This window comes from Halichondria panicea, chromosome 1, assembly GCF_963675165.1.
Source record: "Halichondria panicea chromosome 1, odHalPani1.1, whole genome shotgun sequence".
NCBI lineage: Eukaryota > Metazoa > Porifera > Demospongiae > Suberitida > Halichondriidae > Halichondria > Halichondria panicea.
Genome location: NC_087377.1, coordinates 15,937,672 through 15,956,175, shown reverse-complemented (window position 1 = coordinate 15,956,175; position 18,504 = coordinate 15,937,672). Strand labels below are relative to the sequence as shown.

The window sequence follows — 18,504 nt, the reverse complement described above, 5'->3', positions numbered from 1 at the left end:
TCGTTGGAGTCCACCTCACCTGGTTGGTACAAATCCTCAGGTCTAGTAGGGAGAAAACACGTGAACAGTACTTACTACGAATTATGGCCAAACAATAATAACTGTACACACACAAGCACGTCTTCAAACACTGCACATGTAACCAAGGTAATGGCTATAATAGTCTCAAGCAACTTCACCATAACACGACCCCTGGCTATAAGGTCAAATACTCGTGTCATTAGAGCCCTTGTCAGAGCTTGCTACATGACGGTAGTCTACTGGTGCACTCTTCAACATACTACACGTATATAAAAGTTTCAAACAGTCTTCTGGACCATCCAAACAAAATCAAATGCGTCCTATAGGAACAGTGAACATGACAATGTTGGCAGTAGGTATATCCTATCAGGCTATTAAATAACAACACTATCACTCACTCATCATCCTGAGTTTGTCATCAGACTTGCATCTTTACGAGCAACTTCGTCATGTAGGATCATCTGATTGGACAGGAACTTGCCCTCCCCACCTCCTCAGCAATGGTCTCTCTCCATGGTCCTGGCTATGTCACTGATAGTCTGTGGTCTACGATCCACTCTTGATAGGATCAAGGACTGCAAACTGTCCCATAATCTGTACAAAGTCTCTTCTTGATCATAACATATTCATGCATAATAATAGTTGGCCACTAGCCTCGAATCCACGCCGATTAAAATATGGGCGTGGATTCGAGGCTAGTTAGCCACTTGCTCACGTGGCCACGTGGTTTGCATTGCTGAATGTCTTGTAGCTAGCTAGCTAGCTGCAAAAGCAATGTTTTCTTTGCGAGATGATGCTGACTTGAGGGAGTTTGTGCTGGAGAATGTGGAGCACTTTGGAGAGGAGAGAGTTCTAGGAACTGGCTCCTATGGCTCTGTTCAAGAGGTCAGTCACTGCATGCTCTGTTTCTGTGCACTGTCTCTAGTGTATCTGCTAGTGACTGCCTCCATGCACAGGTGATGATCAATGGTGAGGTGTATGCAGCCAAGAAGATCCACGAGGTTCTCCTGGAGACGGATGAGCGTGGTGGAGTGGCCAACCTAGCTGGGAACTACCGCCGAGAGTGTCGACTCATGGCTCGCATCCGTCACCCCAACATCACCCAGTTCATTGGGCTGTGTTTCGTGACTGGCTCTCGACTGCCTCTCCTGGTCATGGAGAGGCTGGACTCAAGTCTGGACGATCTCCTGGAGTCCACCCCCAACATCCCCCTCTCTGTCACCCAGTACATTCTGGTCTGTGTGGCTCGAGGGCTGCTCCACCTGCATCGTGAGTCCGTGGTCCATCGTGACCTTACTGCCAGGAACGTCCTGCTGACGGCATCTCTGAGAGCCAAGATCACCGACTTTGGTAACTCTCGTATCGTGAATCTGGAGCCTGGTCGACTGGCCAGGACTCTGACGAGGTTTCCTGGGACACTGGTGTACATGCCGCCCGAGGCCCTCTCTGACAGAGGTCACAGTGTGTACGGACCCAGTCTGGACGTCTTCTCTTTCGGAGTGCTACAACTGTTTGCACTCACACAAGTATGTGTGTAGTTAATGATATTCATAGGTTAGATTCCTGGTGACCATTCATGCAGTGAATTACCTTATAAGTATTGTGGTTGTATGTGTTGGGGAGATCCCCCTTTAATATTGTTGACCTTCAGCAAATGCATTTTGTATGTGTATGATTGTGAATATACGTGCACTCATTTTCTCCAGACATACATAAAAACAATCATGACAGTCAGTATTCACATGTTCTTTCACTCGTGTCATTGGACTAGGTGTTTCCAGGAGATCTCCTTGCCCCCACGTACAGCGACCCCAACAACCCAGACCACCTCCTGGCTCGCTCAGAGTTTGAGCGTCGAGGTCCCTACACGGCTCTCCTTGAGAGGAGTCTGGCGGGTGGACGTGAGCACCCTCTGTTTGGTCTGGTGAGGGAGTGTCTGGCCAACACCCCAGAGAGAAGACCGACCACCGCTGAGCTCCTCTCGTCTCTGGAGGAGGTGGAGAGGGAGATGGACGGAGGACTGCTCCAGCTGGACATTGGACGAGTGAAGACTGCCAGGACCCTCAGGGCAAAGGAGAAGAGGATAGAGGCTCTACAGGTGAGTCCAGTCCAGTGAGCTAGTGGGTGCAAGGGTCTGACACTGCATGCTGTACTCTGTTCTCAGAGAGAGGTGGTCCAAAAGGACAGGATACTGGAGAGGAAAGATGAGCAAATAGTACAGAAAGATGAACAACTTACTGAGAAAGATGCACTTCTTGTGCAAAAAGACGATCAACTTGAACAGCAAAGATACCAGAACGCTGCACTACTGGCACAAAAAGATGAGCTACTTGTTCAAAAAGATGAGGAAGTAGCGGACAAAGATACTCAGCTTGCTAGACAGCAACAGGTCAGCAGAACCAGTTTATTTCGTTTATTATAAGCTATTTTGTTCAACGAGCTAGCATATTGATAACCTTTTTTTCACTTTATATACAGATATTGAATAGTGTCCGTGCTAATGCTGCCACCAAAGATGGTGTGATTGCTGACAAGGACAGACAACTCAGTGAACAAGAGTCAACGATCACTGATCTCATTTCCCAGAGAGAGGCTGCTCTAGTTGAGAGGGCCGCTCTCTTACAGGTATTATAGTAGTCACCAAATGCACACACTCTTATACGCTAGTATTATACTACAATAATGATATTTGTTTGCGTACATGTAGCTAAGTGTGTCGATGAGATTCCAACAATAGTAGTATACCTCAACAATTGATGCTATTGTATAAATCATGTTAAGCCGCTAACTACACATCCGTTTGAGTGTGCCTATAATTATGTACTTCCTTTAGCGGAAATTGTTGTTTGTTCTCGTTCTGTTGTAGAATTTTCTCTAATGTTATTCATGTCTGTGTTTGATTTCCACCAACGTTCCCCTGTACAGGCACACAGGGAACAAATTGGGCACAAAGATGCTGAGCTGGTCAGGAGAGACGCCATCATTCAACAGCAGAGACAGGCGAGACAAAATGCACCATTATATTATTGCAGAGCTATAGTAGAAGCTTTGATCTCTTATAATCGTACTGTACATTCTATTAGACTAGTGGGCGTGGCCTCTTAAGCTAATTAGAGAAAGTGATTTAGTGTGCATGCAATTATTGCTACAAGTAACACTCGCTTGTTAGTAGACACTATCCTAATTACACTCATTCATTATTCAGGGTCCCCCTCCCAGAGAGTTGAGACCTCCACTCACTCTGAAATGGAGAAGAGGAAAAGACATGCCAATCAAGATGGGTACCACGGTACAGAGTGTTGTTATCGGTGACACGGTGTATGTTGGTGGAGGGTTTGCAGACAATGATTGTGACAGGTGTACAGTGATGAAGCTCGAGCAAGATCAATGGACCAAACTACCAGAGTACACTGCCAAGTTCTTTGCTATGACATCACTCGCTAATCGACTAGTGTTGGTGGGAGGAAATAATCCAAGAAACTACAAATGCACCAATCAGCTTGCAGTGTTTGAATCAGGGGAATGGCCTCACCCGTACCCACCAATGAACATTGCTCGTTCTTCCTCAACAGCTGTCTCCTTCAACAACCACATCATTGTAGCTGGTGGGCATGATGATAAAGGACATGCCCTCTCCTCTGTGGAGGTGTTGGACGTGGCATCAAGAAGATGGTACATTGCTCAGTCACTACCTAACCCACTATCAGTACTGAAATCGACTCTCATAGGAAACACCCTCTACCTAATGGGATGGTACGATCACACTCAGACAACCAAGACAGTGCACCACGTCGACCTCAATGAACTCATTGCAAAGGCCCTTTCCAACCTGGACACACCCACTCTCTGGCAGACCTTACAGGAAGTACCACTCGTGTTCTCAGCTCCTCTCAGTATTGGGAGGTCACTATTAGCCGTTGGTGGACGAGACGACAGAACCAACCGAAGTTCATCGATCCACCTCTACCAGCCTGACACCAGGAGGTGGGTGAAAGTGGGAGACCTGCCTACTGCACGACTCTGCTGCACATGCTCAGTACTTCCTAGTGGAGAGGTCATTGTAGCCGGAGGACAGACAAAACTATTTGGTAATTATCTTCAAACAGTTGATTTCTTTTGTATAAGCGATTAATTAGTTATTGTAATATGTTGTGCATTGTTAACGATCTTTTTGAAAAAAGTTTTCTAATTAAGTTCGCATATTTCGTTTATTTTTATTCGAACTGTTGATTTCTTCTCTATAAGTGCTAATTACCGTATAGCGCGAAATTTTTTAAGCATTTATATTTTGTGGATAGGCCTCTTTTCGTTGCACAATGTTCGCGGAATGACTGCTTACCGGAAGCCACGCCTTAGATATTTGCACGTTATAAGCAGGTAAGAGAAAATTAAGTTGCAACAGAATTTTATCGCATATAATTATAGTTATTATGATGACATGAAGTGGTACATACATAATTACATTGCCAGAAAATAGTACAAAACAGACAAAATAATATTTAACAGTCTCATAACAAGTTCAGGTCCTTGGTTGGGGTCTTGTCCTCGGGTAGGGTGGACGCCTTCTCTCAGAATCCAAAGTCTATCTCCTCTTCCGAGTCAGACAGTGAGGGGTGGGGCTCGGGAACTGAGGGGTTAAAGAGTCACATGGTCATAGTCATACTGCATGAGTGAAAGTTTGAGGGCTTAGGAAGTAAGGGGTGAGAAAATCACATGATAACAGTAGCTATAATTTATACTGGCTAAATGCAAAATGGCTCAACTATGATAAAGGGACACCACACAACACATGTACTGGTATACAATATGTACGTACTTACATGCTGAAGTGCCTACCCACACAAATAATGAAAGTGTTATATAGTAAGCAGTGTACAATAGTATGTATGATCTGGCTAAGCAAGTAACGGGAGTAATAAAATAAAACTAGACTATAGGCTGAAACTTTTGAGAAAAGAGTTTTAGTAGAATCATAGACACGTACTTTATTGCACTACATAATTATACTTCCAGTGAAACAGTAAAACTACTACTGTACTCTATAATTTATAAAACCCCTATAGAGTGACAAGATTAAGTAGGCACTTGCAAGAAAACGTACGTATGTACAGGTGTATCGATCACTACAACTCTAAACACTAACTGACGTGACACAACTCACTAGTCGAGCCACTTTGATTTCTTGCTCTTGGACTTAAACAAAGCCGAGTCAGCACTCATCCTGTGCAACAGAGAACAGTTAGCTACTTAACTTCTAGGGAGACAATAAAAAGAGTGATTGTGCTTTATCTGCATTCAAGTGGTTGTATAGTGATATACAGTGTTAGCATGTACCGTAGCAGGTGAGGTGCAACATTTCACGTTTTTCGGGGCAGAGCAGCAAACGTGAACATTAAAACTGGGATAAAGCTATTGATGGGTGTACATTGAAACGTACAATAACCAATACTCTAGCCTTTATAGGAGTACTAAAACAGGGCCCACATTAGTTGGTGGCAACATTCCTGTCCTATGAATTGCATTTTATGACATGCTCAAATAGTTATTCATGGACACAGGCACGTAAACCACAAATTAGAACTAACAATTAACAAACGCATATAAATAAGCATAATCACAATTTGCAGAACGGAGCTTTGGCTCCAATATGGTTTCAGACAAGGCCCAAGGCTATGGCCCAAAGGCCCTGTCAGGCAGAAATATGACTTGTGCATAAACAAATGGCTCTGGCCAAACACAAAAAGTGTGAAAACTCCTAATATTGATTCCAGTAGGACACTTCTAGGGGAGGTGTCCTTTTGGGTACTACAGAGCATTTATAAAGTCCACTGCTAAGCAACAATTATACAACCAACTGAAAATGCATTCTCAGTATGCAATAATAATTAGATGTCCTTTTTGCCAGCTAGTTTCGTAGTTCTGGATGGGGATCAATCCCGTATACATGTACAATGATAATACTAAGATCATGATGGCAGATTGTTCATGCATGCACGAGCTCAAAGACAGATTATTATGGCCTGGGGGTATGCACATTTTGACATTCGAAATTCGGGAAAAGCTATTTCACAATTATAATATGATTGCATTTACCGGAGAGGTGTGGAGGAGGCAGTGACCACTGGAGAGAAGCTTGCTCTCAAAGGTTTGAACTCTTGGGCATTCAGGTTGAACTTGACGTCTTTGCATTGGGGTTCAGCTTGAACACGGCCCTGAGGAATTGCAAACTCAGTACACGTACACATACATGTACTAAACTATGCGTGTTATTTAAATATTGTCCACGCTTATTTTCCACAATTTGGGCATGAATTTCATATTGATTTAAGCACACTATGCACTATAAAGAAGCTACCGTATATAGCGGGTATATTTCGAGGGTATTAAAAAGGTAGACTGGTGCGTAGTGTGAGCGACTGGCCAACTGCTTATCAGTCACTCGTCTCAGCGGAATATATGGATCATAATTATGACACTACCAAACATGAATATCATTATAGATAATGTGGTTAAATTTTGCTATGAGATTTAGCTACTATGGAATGTATTGAATCCCCTGAAGTGTAAGTGTGGTTACAATTACAGAGCTAATATGACGTTGAGCAATCTGATAGGCTGCAATGCTCGTTGCAGCTGAGACGAGTGACTGATAGGCAGTTTGCCAGTCCGTCGCGTGCGAAGGCTCCTCAACATACATGTACTATTTACTAGTTTACAACAGTTCTTCCGGACCATCCAAATACAATACTTGGGTACAGTGAACATGAAATGTTGGCAGTAGGTATATCCTATCAGGCTATTAAATAACAACACTATCACTCACTCATCATCCTGAGTTTGTCATCAGACTTGCATCTTTACGAGCAGCTTCGTCATGTAGGATCATCTGATTGGCCAGGAACTTGCCCTTCCCACCTCCTCAGCAATGGTCTCTCTCCATGGTCCTGGCTATGTCACTGTGGTCTACAAATTATAGTACTGGACAAAGCCTCCACCTAACACTGAGACAATAGTTAGCCACTTGCTCCATGTTCCATGGGTGCTGGGTGACCACGTGGTTTGCTGATTCAGCTGTTATTGCATGTGATTGGACATTGGAATAGGAAAAAGGGCGTATCTTGTACATCTTGTACAGTGCAACAACCAAAGAGAGTAGATTTTTTTTTATATTATTATTTTTCACATTTTGTGGCATATCTTCTAAAGTAAAGGTGATATGATCTATTTGAGTGCAGGTACTGAAAGTTCAACTATTGGCGCTTCCATTGGACCACCACCTGTTACATCATATGACATCATCACTATGAAATGGCTGTCTAAAGATGTGTACCTCCGAAAATATGTTAGGAATAGAAGTAGCTTATTTGTTTGAGTTAAGATCTGAAATTTGTTGTGTATGTACCTGAGTATATTGCTCATCTTTTGAGCTTCAACGGAAGTCTGGGCTACTAGTAAGTTCTGAGAAATACTGCATTTTGTTGTTTTTTGGTGGCAAATATGTTAGGAATACAACTTTCGATTTTATGCTAGTTAAGGTCTGATTTTTGAGAAGGATGTACTACAATAGTGTAAAATTCATTTGCACTAACTTACAGGAGCTAGACAAGTCTCTTCTTTGCTAGAGCGGCCCTTCTTGTCAAAAATGGTGATTTTGCTCCGTTTTGCTACTTTTGCTGACGTATGCAATGATATTCATTGATTTGTGACATCACAAATCATCTTGTTGTTATTTGCTACATCCAAAGGTCATGTGATGTCTACCTGCAAATACACAGTTGGTGTTGGTCATTCTGTGTCACAGGGGCGTGGCAATTGAGCCTTATACGTAGGCAAATCGCCCCAAAAGTCATAAAAAACACTGTTTTTGACAAGATGGGCCGCTCTAGCAAAGAAGAGGCTAGCCTAACTCCTGTTAAGTTAGTACAGATGAAAAGTACACTATTGTAGTACATGCTGCTCAAAAATCAGACCTTAACTAATATAAAATCGAAAGTTGTATTCCTAACATATTTGCCACCAAAAAACAACAAAATGCAGTATTTCTCAGAACTTACTAGTAGCCCAGACTTCCGTTGAAGCTCAAAAGATGAGCAATATACTCAGGTACATGCACAACAAATTTCAGATCTTAACTCAACAAAATAAGCTACTTCTATTCCTAACATATTTTCGAAAGTACACATCTTCAGACAGCCATTTTATACTGATGATGTCATGTGATGTAACAGGTGGTGGTCCAATGGAAGCGCCAATAGTTGAACTTTAAGTACCTGCACTCAAATAGATCATATCACTTTTACTTTAAAAGATATACCACAAAATGTAAAAAATGTGTACCAAAAAAAAAAATCTACTCTCTTTGGTTGTTGCACTGTAGCTAGCTGGAGTAGTCTCGTGGACCAGCCGATATATTATCGTCTGGCAAATACAATGAGCTACTTGTGCAGCGGTCTAAGTGGCTGTTTGCATTGATAAGTGGTTAGTGGTTGGAGGACGGATGTGTGAAACCACATAATTAAATCTACTTTTAGCTAGCAATGCAGCTGTGTGGTTTCACAACTTACTACAAACACTTATCAGCCACTTAGAGCGCCATGATATTTGTGGCGTGGTCAACACAACTCTCTACGGTGAAATTGGCCAGACCTCTTTCAGGCTGGGTCCGCGAGACTAAGCTGGAGTGAATCGCTAGCTAGCTAGCTGAGTCAACTAGCAATGTTTTCTTTGCGAGATGATGCTAACTTGAGGGAGTTTGTGCTGGAGAATGTGGAGCACTTTGGAGAGGAGAGAGTTCTAGGAACTGGCTCCTATGGCTCTGTTCAAGAGGTCAGTCACTGCATGCTCTGTTTTTGTGCACTGTCTCTAGTGTATCTGCTAGCTATTCAAGTGTGACTGCCTCCATGCACAGGTGATGATCAATGGTGAAGTGTATGCAGCCAAGAAGATCCACGAGGTTCTCCTGGAGACGGACGAGCGTGGTGGAGTGGCCAACCTAGCTGGGAACTACCGCCGAGAGTGTCGACTCATGGCTCGCATCCGTCACCCCAACATCACCCAGTTTATTGGGCTGTGTTTCGTTACTGGCTCTCGACTGCCCCTCCTGGTCATGGAGAGGCTAGACTCAAGTCTGGACGATCTCCTGGAGTCCACCCCCAACATCCCCCTCTCTGTCACCCAGTACATTCTGGTCTGTGTGGCTCGAGGGCTGCTCCACCTGCATCGTGAATCCGTGGTCCATCGTGACCTCACTGCCAGGAACGTCCTACTGACGGTATCTCTGAGAGCCAAGATCACAGACTTTGGTAACTCTCGTATCGTGAATCTGGAGCCTGGTCGACTTGCCAGGACTCTGACGAGGTTTCCTGGGACACTGGTGTACATGCCGCCCGAGGCCCTCTCTGACAGAGGCCACAGTGTGTACGGACCCAGTCTGGACGTCTTCTCTTTCGGAGTGCTGCAACTGTTTGCACTCACACAAGTATGTGTGTAGTTAATGATATTCATAGGTTAGATTCCTGGTGACCTTTTATGCAGTGAATTACCTTATAAGTAGTGTGGTTGTATGTGTTGGGGAGATCCCCCTTTAATATTGTTGACCTTCAGCAAATGCATTTTGTATGTATGATTGTGAATATACGTGCACTCATTTTCTCCATACATACAGACATACATAAAAACAATCATGACAGTCAGTATTCACATGTTCTTCCACTCGTGTCATTGGACTAGGTGTTTCCAGGAGATCTCCTTGCCCCCACGTACAGCGACCCCAACAACCCAGACCACCTCCTGGCTCGCTCAGAGTTTGAGCGTCGAGGTCCCTACACGGCTCTCCTTGAGAGGAGTCTGGCGGGTGGACGTGAGCACCTTCTGTTTGGTCTGGTGAGGGAGTGTCTGGCCAACACCCCAGAGAGAAGACCGACCACCGCTGAGCTCCTCTCGTCTCTGGAGGAGGTGGGGAGGGAGATGGACGGAGGACTGCTCCAGCTGGACATTGCACGAGTGAAGACTGCCAGGACCCTCAGGGCAAAAGAGAAGAGGATAGAGGCTCTACAGGTGAGTCCAGTCTAGTGAGCTAGTGGGTGCAAGGGTCTGACACTGCATGCTGTACTCTGTTCTCAGAGAGAGGTGGTCCAGAAGGACAGGATACTGGAGAGGAAAGATGAGCAAATAGTACAGAAAGATGAACAACTTACTGAGAAAGATGAGCAACTTACTGAGAAAGATGTACTTCTTGTGCAAAAAGACGATCAACTAGATCAAAAAGACGGACTTCTGGCACAAAAAGATGAGCTACTTGTTCAAAAAGATGAGGAAGTAGCAGACAAAGATACTCAGCTGGCTAGACTGCAACAGGTCAGCAGAACCAGTTTATTTCGTTTATTATAAGCTATTTTGTTCAACAAGCTAGCATGTTGATAACCTTTTTTTATACAGATATTGAATAGTGTCCGTACTAATGCTGCCACCAAAGATGGTGTGATTGCTGACAAGGACAGACAACTCAATGAACAAGAGTCAAGGATCACTGATCTCATTTCCCAGAGAGAGGCTGCTCTAGTTGAGAGGGCCGCTCTCTTACAGGTATTATAGTAGTCACCAAATGCACACACTCTTATACGCTAGTATTATACTACAATAATGATATTTGTTTGCGTACATGTAGCTAAGTGTGTCGATGAGATTCCAACAATAGTAGTATACCTCAACAATTGATGCTATTGTATAAATTATGTTAAGCCGCTAACTACACATCCGTTTGAGTGTGCCTATAATTATGTACTTCCTTTAGCGGAAATTGTCTCGTTTTGTTGTAGAATTTCCACTAATGATATTCACGTTTGTGTTTTAGATTTCCACCAACAAAGATGCTGAGCTGGTCAGGAGAGACGCCATCATTCAACAGCAGAGACAGGTGAGACAAAATGCACCATTATATTATTGCAGAGCTATAGTAGAAGCTTTGATCTCTTATAATCGTACTGTACATTCTATTAGACTGGTGGGCGTGGCCTCTTAAGCTAATTAGAGAAAGTGATTTAGTGTGCATGCAATTATTGCTACAAATAACACTCGCTTGTTAGTAGACACTATCCTAATTACACTCATTCATTATTCAGGGTCCCCCTCCCAGAGAGTTGAGACCTCCACTCACTCTGAAATGGAGAAGAGGAAAAGACATGCCAATCAAGATGGGCACCTCGGTACAGAGTGTTGTTATCGGTGACACGGTGTATGTTGGTGGAGGTGGTGCAGGCAATGATCGTGACAGGTGTACAGTGATGAAGCTCGAGCAAGATCAATGGACCAAACTACCAGAGTACACTGCCATGTACTTCGCTATGACATCACTCGCTAATCGACTAGTGCTGGTGGGAGGATATGATCCAAGAAACAAAAAACGCACCAATCAGCTTGCAGCGTTTGAATCAGGGGAATGGACTCACCCGTACCCACCAATGAATATTGCTCGCTATTCCTCAACAGCTGTCTCCTTCAACAACTACATCATTGTAGCTGGTGGGCGTGATGATAAAGGACATACCTCCTCTGTGGAGGTGTTGGACGTGGCATCAAGAAGATGGTACATTGCTCAGTCACTACCTAACCCACGATCAAAACTGAAATCGACTCTCATAGGAAACACCCTCTACCTAATGGGAGGGTTGGATCACACTGACAGGGCAACCAAGACAGTGCACCACGTCGACCTCAATGAACTCATTGCAAAGGCCCTTTCCAACCTGGACACACCCACTCTCTGGCAGACCTTACAGGAAGTACCACTCGTGTTCTCAGCTCCTCTCAGTATTGGGAGGTCACTATTAGCCGTTGGTGGACGAGACGACAGAACCAACCGAAGTTCATCGATCCACCTCTACCAGCCTGACACCAGGAGGTGGGTGAAAGTGGGAGACCTGCCTACTGCACGATACAACTGCACATGCTCAGTACTTCCTAGTGGAGAGGTCATTGTAGCCGGAGGACAGATGACAATATTTGGTAATTGTGTTCAAAGAGTTGATTTCTTTTGTATAAGCGATTAATTAGTTATTGTAATATGTTGTGCATTGTTAACGATCTTTTTGAAAAAAGTTTTATAATTAAGTTCGCATATTTCGTTTATTTTTATTCGAACTGTTGATTTCTTCTCTATAAGTGCTAATTATCGTATAGCGCGAAATTTTTGAGGCATTTATATTTTGTGGATAGGCCTCTTTTCGTTGCACAATGTTCGCGGAATGACTGCTTACCGGAAGCCACGCCTTAAATATTTGCACGTTATAGCAGGTAAGAGAAAGTTAAGTTGCAACAAAATTTTATCGCATATAAAGTTATTATGATGACATGAAGTGGTACATACATAATTACATTGCCAGAAAATAGTACAAAAACAGACAAAATAATATTTAACAGTCTCATAACAAGTTCAGGTCCTTGGTTGGGGTCTTGTCCTCGGGTAGGGTGGACGCCTTCTCTCAGAATCCAAAGTCTATCTCCTCTTCCGAGTCAGACAGTGAGGGGTGGGGCTCGGGAACTGAGGGGTTAAAGAGTCACTTGGTCATAGTCATACTGCATGAGTGAAAGTTTGAGGGCTTAGGAAGTAAGGGGTGAGGAAATCACATGATAACAGTGGCTATAATTTATACTGGCTAAATGCAAAATGGCTCAACTATGATAAAAGGGACACCACACACAACACATGTACTGGTATACAATATGTACGTACTTACATGCTGAAGTGCCTACCCACACAAATAATCAAAGTGTTATACAATAGTAAGCAGTAGTGTACAATAGTATGTATGATCTGGCTAAGCAAGTAACGGGAGTAATAAAATAAAACTAGACTATAGGCTGAAACTTTTGAGAAAAGAGTTTTAGTAGAATCATAGACACGTACTTTATTGCACTACATAATTATACTTCCAGTGAAACAGTAAAACTACTACTGTACTCTATAATTTATAGAACCCCTATAGAGTGACAAGATTAAGTAGGCACTTGCAAGAAAACGTATATGTACAGGTGTATCGATCACTGCAACTCTACACACTAACTGACGTGACACAACTCACTAGTCGAGCCACTTTGATTTCTTGCTCTTGGACTTAAACAAAGCCGAGTCAGCACTCATCCTGTGCAACAGAGAACAGTTAGCTACTTAACTTCTAGGGAGACAATAAAAAGAGTGATTGTGCTTTATCTGCATTCAAGTGGTTGTATAGTGATATACAGTGTTAGCATGTACCGTAGCAGGTGAGGTGCAACATTTCACGTTTTTCGGGGCAGAGCAGCAAACGTGAACATTAAAACTGGGATAAAGCTATTGATGGGTGTACATTGAAACGTACAATAACCAATACTCTAGCCTTTATAGGAGTACTAAAACAGGGCCCACATTAGTTGGTGGCAACATTCCTGTCCTATGAATTGCATTTTATGACATGCTCAAATAGTTATTCATGGACACAGACACGTAAACAACAAATTAGAACTAACAATTAACAAACGCATATAAATAAGCATAATCACAATTTGCAGAACGGAGCTTTGGCTCCAACATGGTTTCAGACAAGGCCCAAGGCTACGGCCCAAAGGCCCTGTCAGGCAGAAATATGACTTGTGCATAAACAAATGGCTCTGGCCAAACACAAAAAGTGTGAAAACTCCTAATATTGATTCCAGTAGGACACTTCTAGGGGAGTTGTCCTTTTGGGTACTACAGAGCATTTATAAAGTCCACTGCTAAGCAACAATTATACAACCAACTGAAAATGCATTCTCAATATGCAATAATAATTAGATGTCCTTTTTGCCAGCTAGTTTCGTAGTTCTGGATGGATCAATCTCGTACATGTACAATGATAATACTAAGATCATCATGGCAGATTGTACATGTACATGCACGAGCTCAAAGACAGATTATTATGGCCTGGGTATGCACATTTTGACATTCGAAATTCGGGAAAAGCTATTTCACAATTATAATAATATTATTGCATTTACCAGAGAGGTGTGGAGGAGGCAGTGACCACTGGAGAGAAGCTTGCTCTCGGAGGTTTGAACTCTTGGGCATTCAGATTGAACTTGGACGTCTTTGCATTGGGGTTCAGCTTGAACATGGCCCTGAGGAATTGCAAACTCAGTACACATACACATACATGTACTAAACTATGCGTGTTATTTAAATATTGTCCACGCTTATTTTCCACAATATGGGCATGAATTTCATATTGATTTAAGCACACTATGCACGATAAAGAAGCTACCGTATATAGCGGGTATATTTCGAGGGTATTAAAAAGGTAAACTGGCGCGTAGTGCGAGCGACTGGCCAACTGCTTATCAGTCACTCGAATATATGGATCATAATTATAACTCTACCAAACATGAAGATAATGTGGTTAAATTTTGCTATGAGATTTAGCTACTATGGAATGTATTGAATCCCCTGAAGTGTAAGTGCGGTTACAATTACAGGGCTAATATGACGTTGAGCAATCTGATAGGCTGCAATGCTCGTTGCAGCTGAGACGAGTGACTGATAGGCAGTTTGCCAGTCCCTCGCGTGCGTAGGCTCCTCCTCTACATACTATTTACTAGTTTACAACAGTTTTTCCGGACCATCCAAATACAATACTTACAATACAACAACCACATCATTGTAGCTGGTGGGAATGATGATAAAGTATATACCTCCTCTGTGGAGGTGTTGGACGTGGCATCAAGAAGATGGTACATTGCTCAGTCACTACCTTACCCACGATCATCACTGAAATCGACTCTCATAGGAAACACCCTCTACCTAATGGGAGGGTTTGATCACACTAGGGCAATCAAGACAGTGCATCACGTCGACCTCAATGAACTCATCGCAAAGGCCCTTTCCAACCTGGACACACCCACTCTCTGGCAGACCTTACAGGAAGTACCACTCGTGTTCTCAGCTCCTCTCAGTATTGGGAGGTCACTATTAGCCGTTGGTGGACGGGACGGAGAAAACTCAAGTTCATCGATCTACCTCTACCAGCCTGACACCAGGCGGTGGGTGAAAGTAGGAGACCTGCCTACTGCACGATACCGCTGCACATGCTCAGTACTTCCTAGTGGAGAGGTCATTGTAGCCGGAGGAGAGACAAAACTATTTTGTGGTAATTATGTTCAAACAGTTGATTTCTTTTGTATAAGCGATTAATTAGTTATTGTAATATGTTGTGCATTGTTAACAATCTTTTTGAAAAAAGTTTTCTAATGAAGTTTGCATATTTCGTTTATTTTTATAATATTATTCAAACTGTTGATTTCTTCACTATAAGTGCTAATTAGTTATTTTGTTAATTGTTTCTCTTTAATTGTGCGATGAGTTTATAACGATATTGATATTCTTTTTATCATGTTGAGAAAATTAAGTTGCAACAGAATTTTATCGCAAATAATTATAGTTATTATGATGACATGAAGTGGTACATACATAATTACATTGCCAGAAAATAGTACAAAAACAGACAAAATAATATTTAACAGTCTCATAACAAGTTCAGGTCCTTGGTTGGGGTCTTGTCCGAGGGTAGGGTGGACGCCTTCTCCCAGAATCCAAAGTCTATCTCCTCTTCCGAGTCAGACAGTGAGGGGTGGGGCTCGGGAACTGAGGGGTAAAAGAGTCACATGGTCATAGTCACACTGAGTGGCCAGTTTACGTGAGACCCTCTCTTTCTTAGCAGCATAGTAGGTCTAAAGGTGTGTGTGTGTAGGGGGGGGGTCGTACATGATTGTACATTGCACACCTTCAAATAGGACACACTATAACCAGGAACCCATAAATAAGAGAAGGAGCGGCTAACTTCAACGTATACTCGGGGATCACATCTCGTAATTGCCAGTGAAACCGCACTTCCTTGTTTGGAAGCGACTAAGTGCTTGCAAACCGCAGCCCTGTATAACACGTGTAGGGATTCAACCACAAGTGACTCTGCATATAAGGAAATGCGGTCATAACCACTTACGAAACGTGATCCCCGTAGTCAGCCGCTCCTTCTCTTATTTATGGGCTCCTGCTATAATTGACCTTGAATGACTTTAAGGGACGCTACAAAGTATGACACAAATGCATTTTCCAGCTATTATACTCTGTACCTCTACCTCCATTCTCAGTGCCTCTTCTTGTCTCCTCAACACTTGGCCGGGCTGAAAAATGGCCGCATAACTGGGGGCCAGAAAAGATGAGGGGTGGAAAAATCAAACAATAGTACAGAAGACAATCGATCAGTCAATCTACAATTAGAACTAGAGCACTGAAGTGCTACCCTTGGCTGTTGACATAAATAATAAAGATCTATAGAAACCAGAGGAGTGTTATACAATAGTATATATGATCTGGCTAAGCAGCAAGTAACGGGAGCAATAAAATAAAACTAGACTATAGGCTGAAACTTTTGAGAATGAGTTTTAGTAGAATCATAACACTAATAGTATCTTATTGCACTAGATTATAATCTTACTTCAAGATATACAGTGAAACAGTATAGCTGTACTCTAGAGGTGGCATAGGTCTGCTATGGAGTCCATTAATTAACCTGACTGTATTCTATAATAATCTCTATAGAGTGACTAGAATAAGAAAAGCTTCACTACAACTCTACACACTAACTGACGTGACACAACTCACTAGTCGAGCCACTTTGATTTCTTGCTCTTGGACTTAAACAGAGCCGAGTCAGCACTCATCCAGTGCAACAGAGAACAGTTAGCTACTTAACTTCTTGGGAGACAATAAAGAGAGTGATTATGCTTTAAAGTGGTTGTATAGTGATATACAGTGTTAGCATGTACCGTAGCAGGTGAGGTGCAACATTTTACTTTAGGTAACTCAGTACTTTAGGTAACTAGCTGTGAGCTGGCTAAGGCTATGGCTATATATAGTCACTTTCAATTTGTTTTATATTGTCAAAGCTTTTCCTCGCAATGAGCGATTCTTCAGGACAAAAAAAAATTGCGTCCAAAGTTCCTTGGCCATCTTCAAACAGAGCTTTTTTCTTAGGTAGCAAAAGATCCTTAGGGACAGTTCCTTTCGATTTATGCTCCTCCAACAGTTTTTTTGTCCTGAAGAATCGCTCATTGCGAGGAAAAGCTTTGACAATATAAAACAAATTGAAAGTGACTATATATAGCCATAGCCTTAGCCAGCTCACAGCTAGTTACCTAAAGTACTGAGTTTTTTTGTCCTGAAGAATCGCTCATTGCGAGGAAAAGCTTTGACAATATAAAACAAATTGAAAGTGACTATATATAGCCATAGCCTTAGCCAGCTCACAGCTAGTTACCTAAAGTACTGAGTTTTTTTGTCCTGAAGAATCGCTCATTGCGAGGAAAAGCTTTGACAATATAAAACAAATTGAAAGTGACTATATATAGCCATAGCCTTAGCCAGCTCACAGCTAGTTACCTAAAGTACAAAAGCATTTATAAAGTCCACTGCTAAGCAACAATTATACAACCAACTGAAAATGCATTCTCAATATGCAATAATAATTAGATGTCCTTTTTGCCAGCTAGTTTCGTAGTTCTGGATGGGGATCAATCCCGTACATGTACAATGCTAATACTAAGATCATCATGGCAGATTGTTCATGCATGCACGAGCTCAAAGACAGATTATTATGGCCTGGGGGTATGACATTCAAAATTCGGGAAAAGCTATTTCACAATTATAATATGATTGCATTTACCGGAGAGGTGTGGAGGAGGCAGTGACCACTGGAGAGAAGCTTGCTCTCGGAGGTTTGAACTCTTGGGCATTCAGCTTGAACTTGATGTCTTTGCATTGGGGTTCAGCTTGAACATGGCCCTGAGGAATTGCAAACTCAATACACGTACACGTGCATGTACTAAACTATGCGTGTTATTTAAATATTGTCCACGCTTATTTTCCACAATTTGGGCATGAATTTTGTATTGATTTAAGCACACCATGCACTATAAAGAAGCTACCGTATATAGCGGGTATATTTCGAGGGTATTAAAAAGGTAGACTGGCGCGTAGCGTGAGCGACTGGCCAACTGCTTATCAGTCACTCGTCTCAGCGGAATATATGGATCATAATTTTGACACTACCAAACATGAATATCATTATAGATAATGTGGTTAAATTTTGCTTTAGCTACTTTGGAATGTAATGAATCCCCTGAAGTGTAAGTGCGGTTACAATTACAGGGCTAATATGACGAGCAATCTGATAGGCTGCAATGCTCGTTGCAGCTGAGACGAGTGACTGATAGGCAGTTTGCCAGTCCCTCGCGTGCGTAGGCTCCTCTACATACTATTTACTAGTTTACAACAGTTTTTCCGGACCATCCAAATACAATACTTGGGTACAGTGAACATGAAAATGTTGGCAGTAGGTATATCCTATCAGGCTATTAAATAACAACACTATCACTCACTCATTATCCCGAGTTTGTCATCAGACTTGCATCTTTACG

The 18,504-nt window shown here is 42.5% G+C and overlaps 2 protein-coding genes and 1 long non-coding RNA gene across 4 annotated transcripts in view; 1 reads left to right on the top strand and 2 right to left on the bottom strand.

Annotated features, from left to right (window-relative positions):
- The window catches only part of LOC135352059 (uncharacterized), a gene marked incomplete in the record, with an annotated part of 851,949 nt that overhangs the window by 292,629 nt on the left and 540,816 nt on the right, over positions 1–18,504 (bottom strand).
- The window catches only part of LOC135352159 (uncharacterized), a 41,497-nt gene that overhangs the window by 15,594 nt on the left and 7,399 nt on the right, over positions 1–18,504 (bottom strand). The window lies entirely within an intron of this gene.
- LOC135352074 (mitogen-activated protein kinase kinase kinase 21-like) lies at positions 751–12,138 on the top strand. Of its 2 annotated transcripts, none has more exons than XM_064551205.1 (7): positions 751–906; positions 978–1,547; positions 1,793–2,119; positions 2,186–2,410; positions 2,500–2,646; positions 10,874–10,936; positions 11,142–12,138. In XM_064551205.1, exons 1-7 carry the CDS (start codon positions 796–798, stop codon positions 12,066–12,068), a joined length of 2,370 nt encoding a protein of 789 aa, XP_064407275.1. In that variant the 5' UTR covers positions 751–795; the 3' UTR covers positions 12,069–12,138. The 2 variants fall into 2 exon arrangements, with proteins under 2 accessions (XP_064407275.1, XP_064407274.1); XM_064551204.1 differs by lacking the exons at positions 751–906; positions 978–1,547; positions 1,793–2,119; positions 2,186–2,410; positions 2,500–2,646 and adding exons at positions 8,404–8,847; positions 8,930–9,499; positions 9,751–10,077; positions 10,144–10,377; positions 10,459–10,605.

Coding starts and splice junctions, on each gene's coding strand:
- LOC135352074 (XM_064551204.1), top strand. CDS start 8,737: ATGTTTTCTTTGCGAGATGATGCTAACTTGAGGGAGTTTGTGCTGGAG. Junction 8,848..8,929: donor CCTATGGCTCTGTTCAAGAG/GTCAGTCACTGC, acceptor CTCCATGCACAG/GTGATGATCAATGGTGAAGT. Junction 10,937..11,141: donor TCATTCAACAGCAGAGACAG/GTGAGACAAAAT, acceptor TTCATTATTCAG/GGTCCCCCTCCCAGAGAGTT.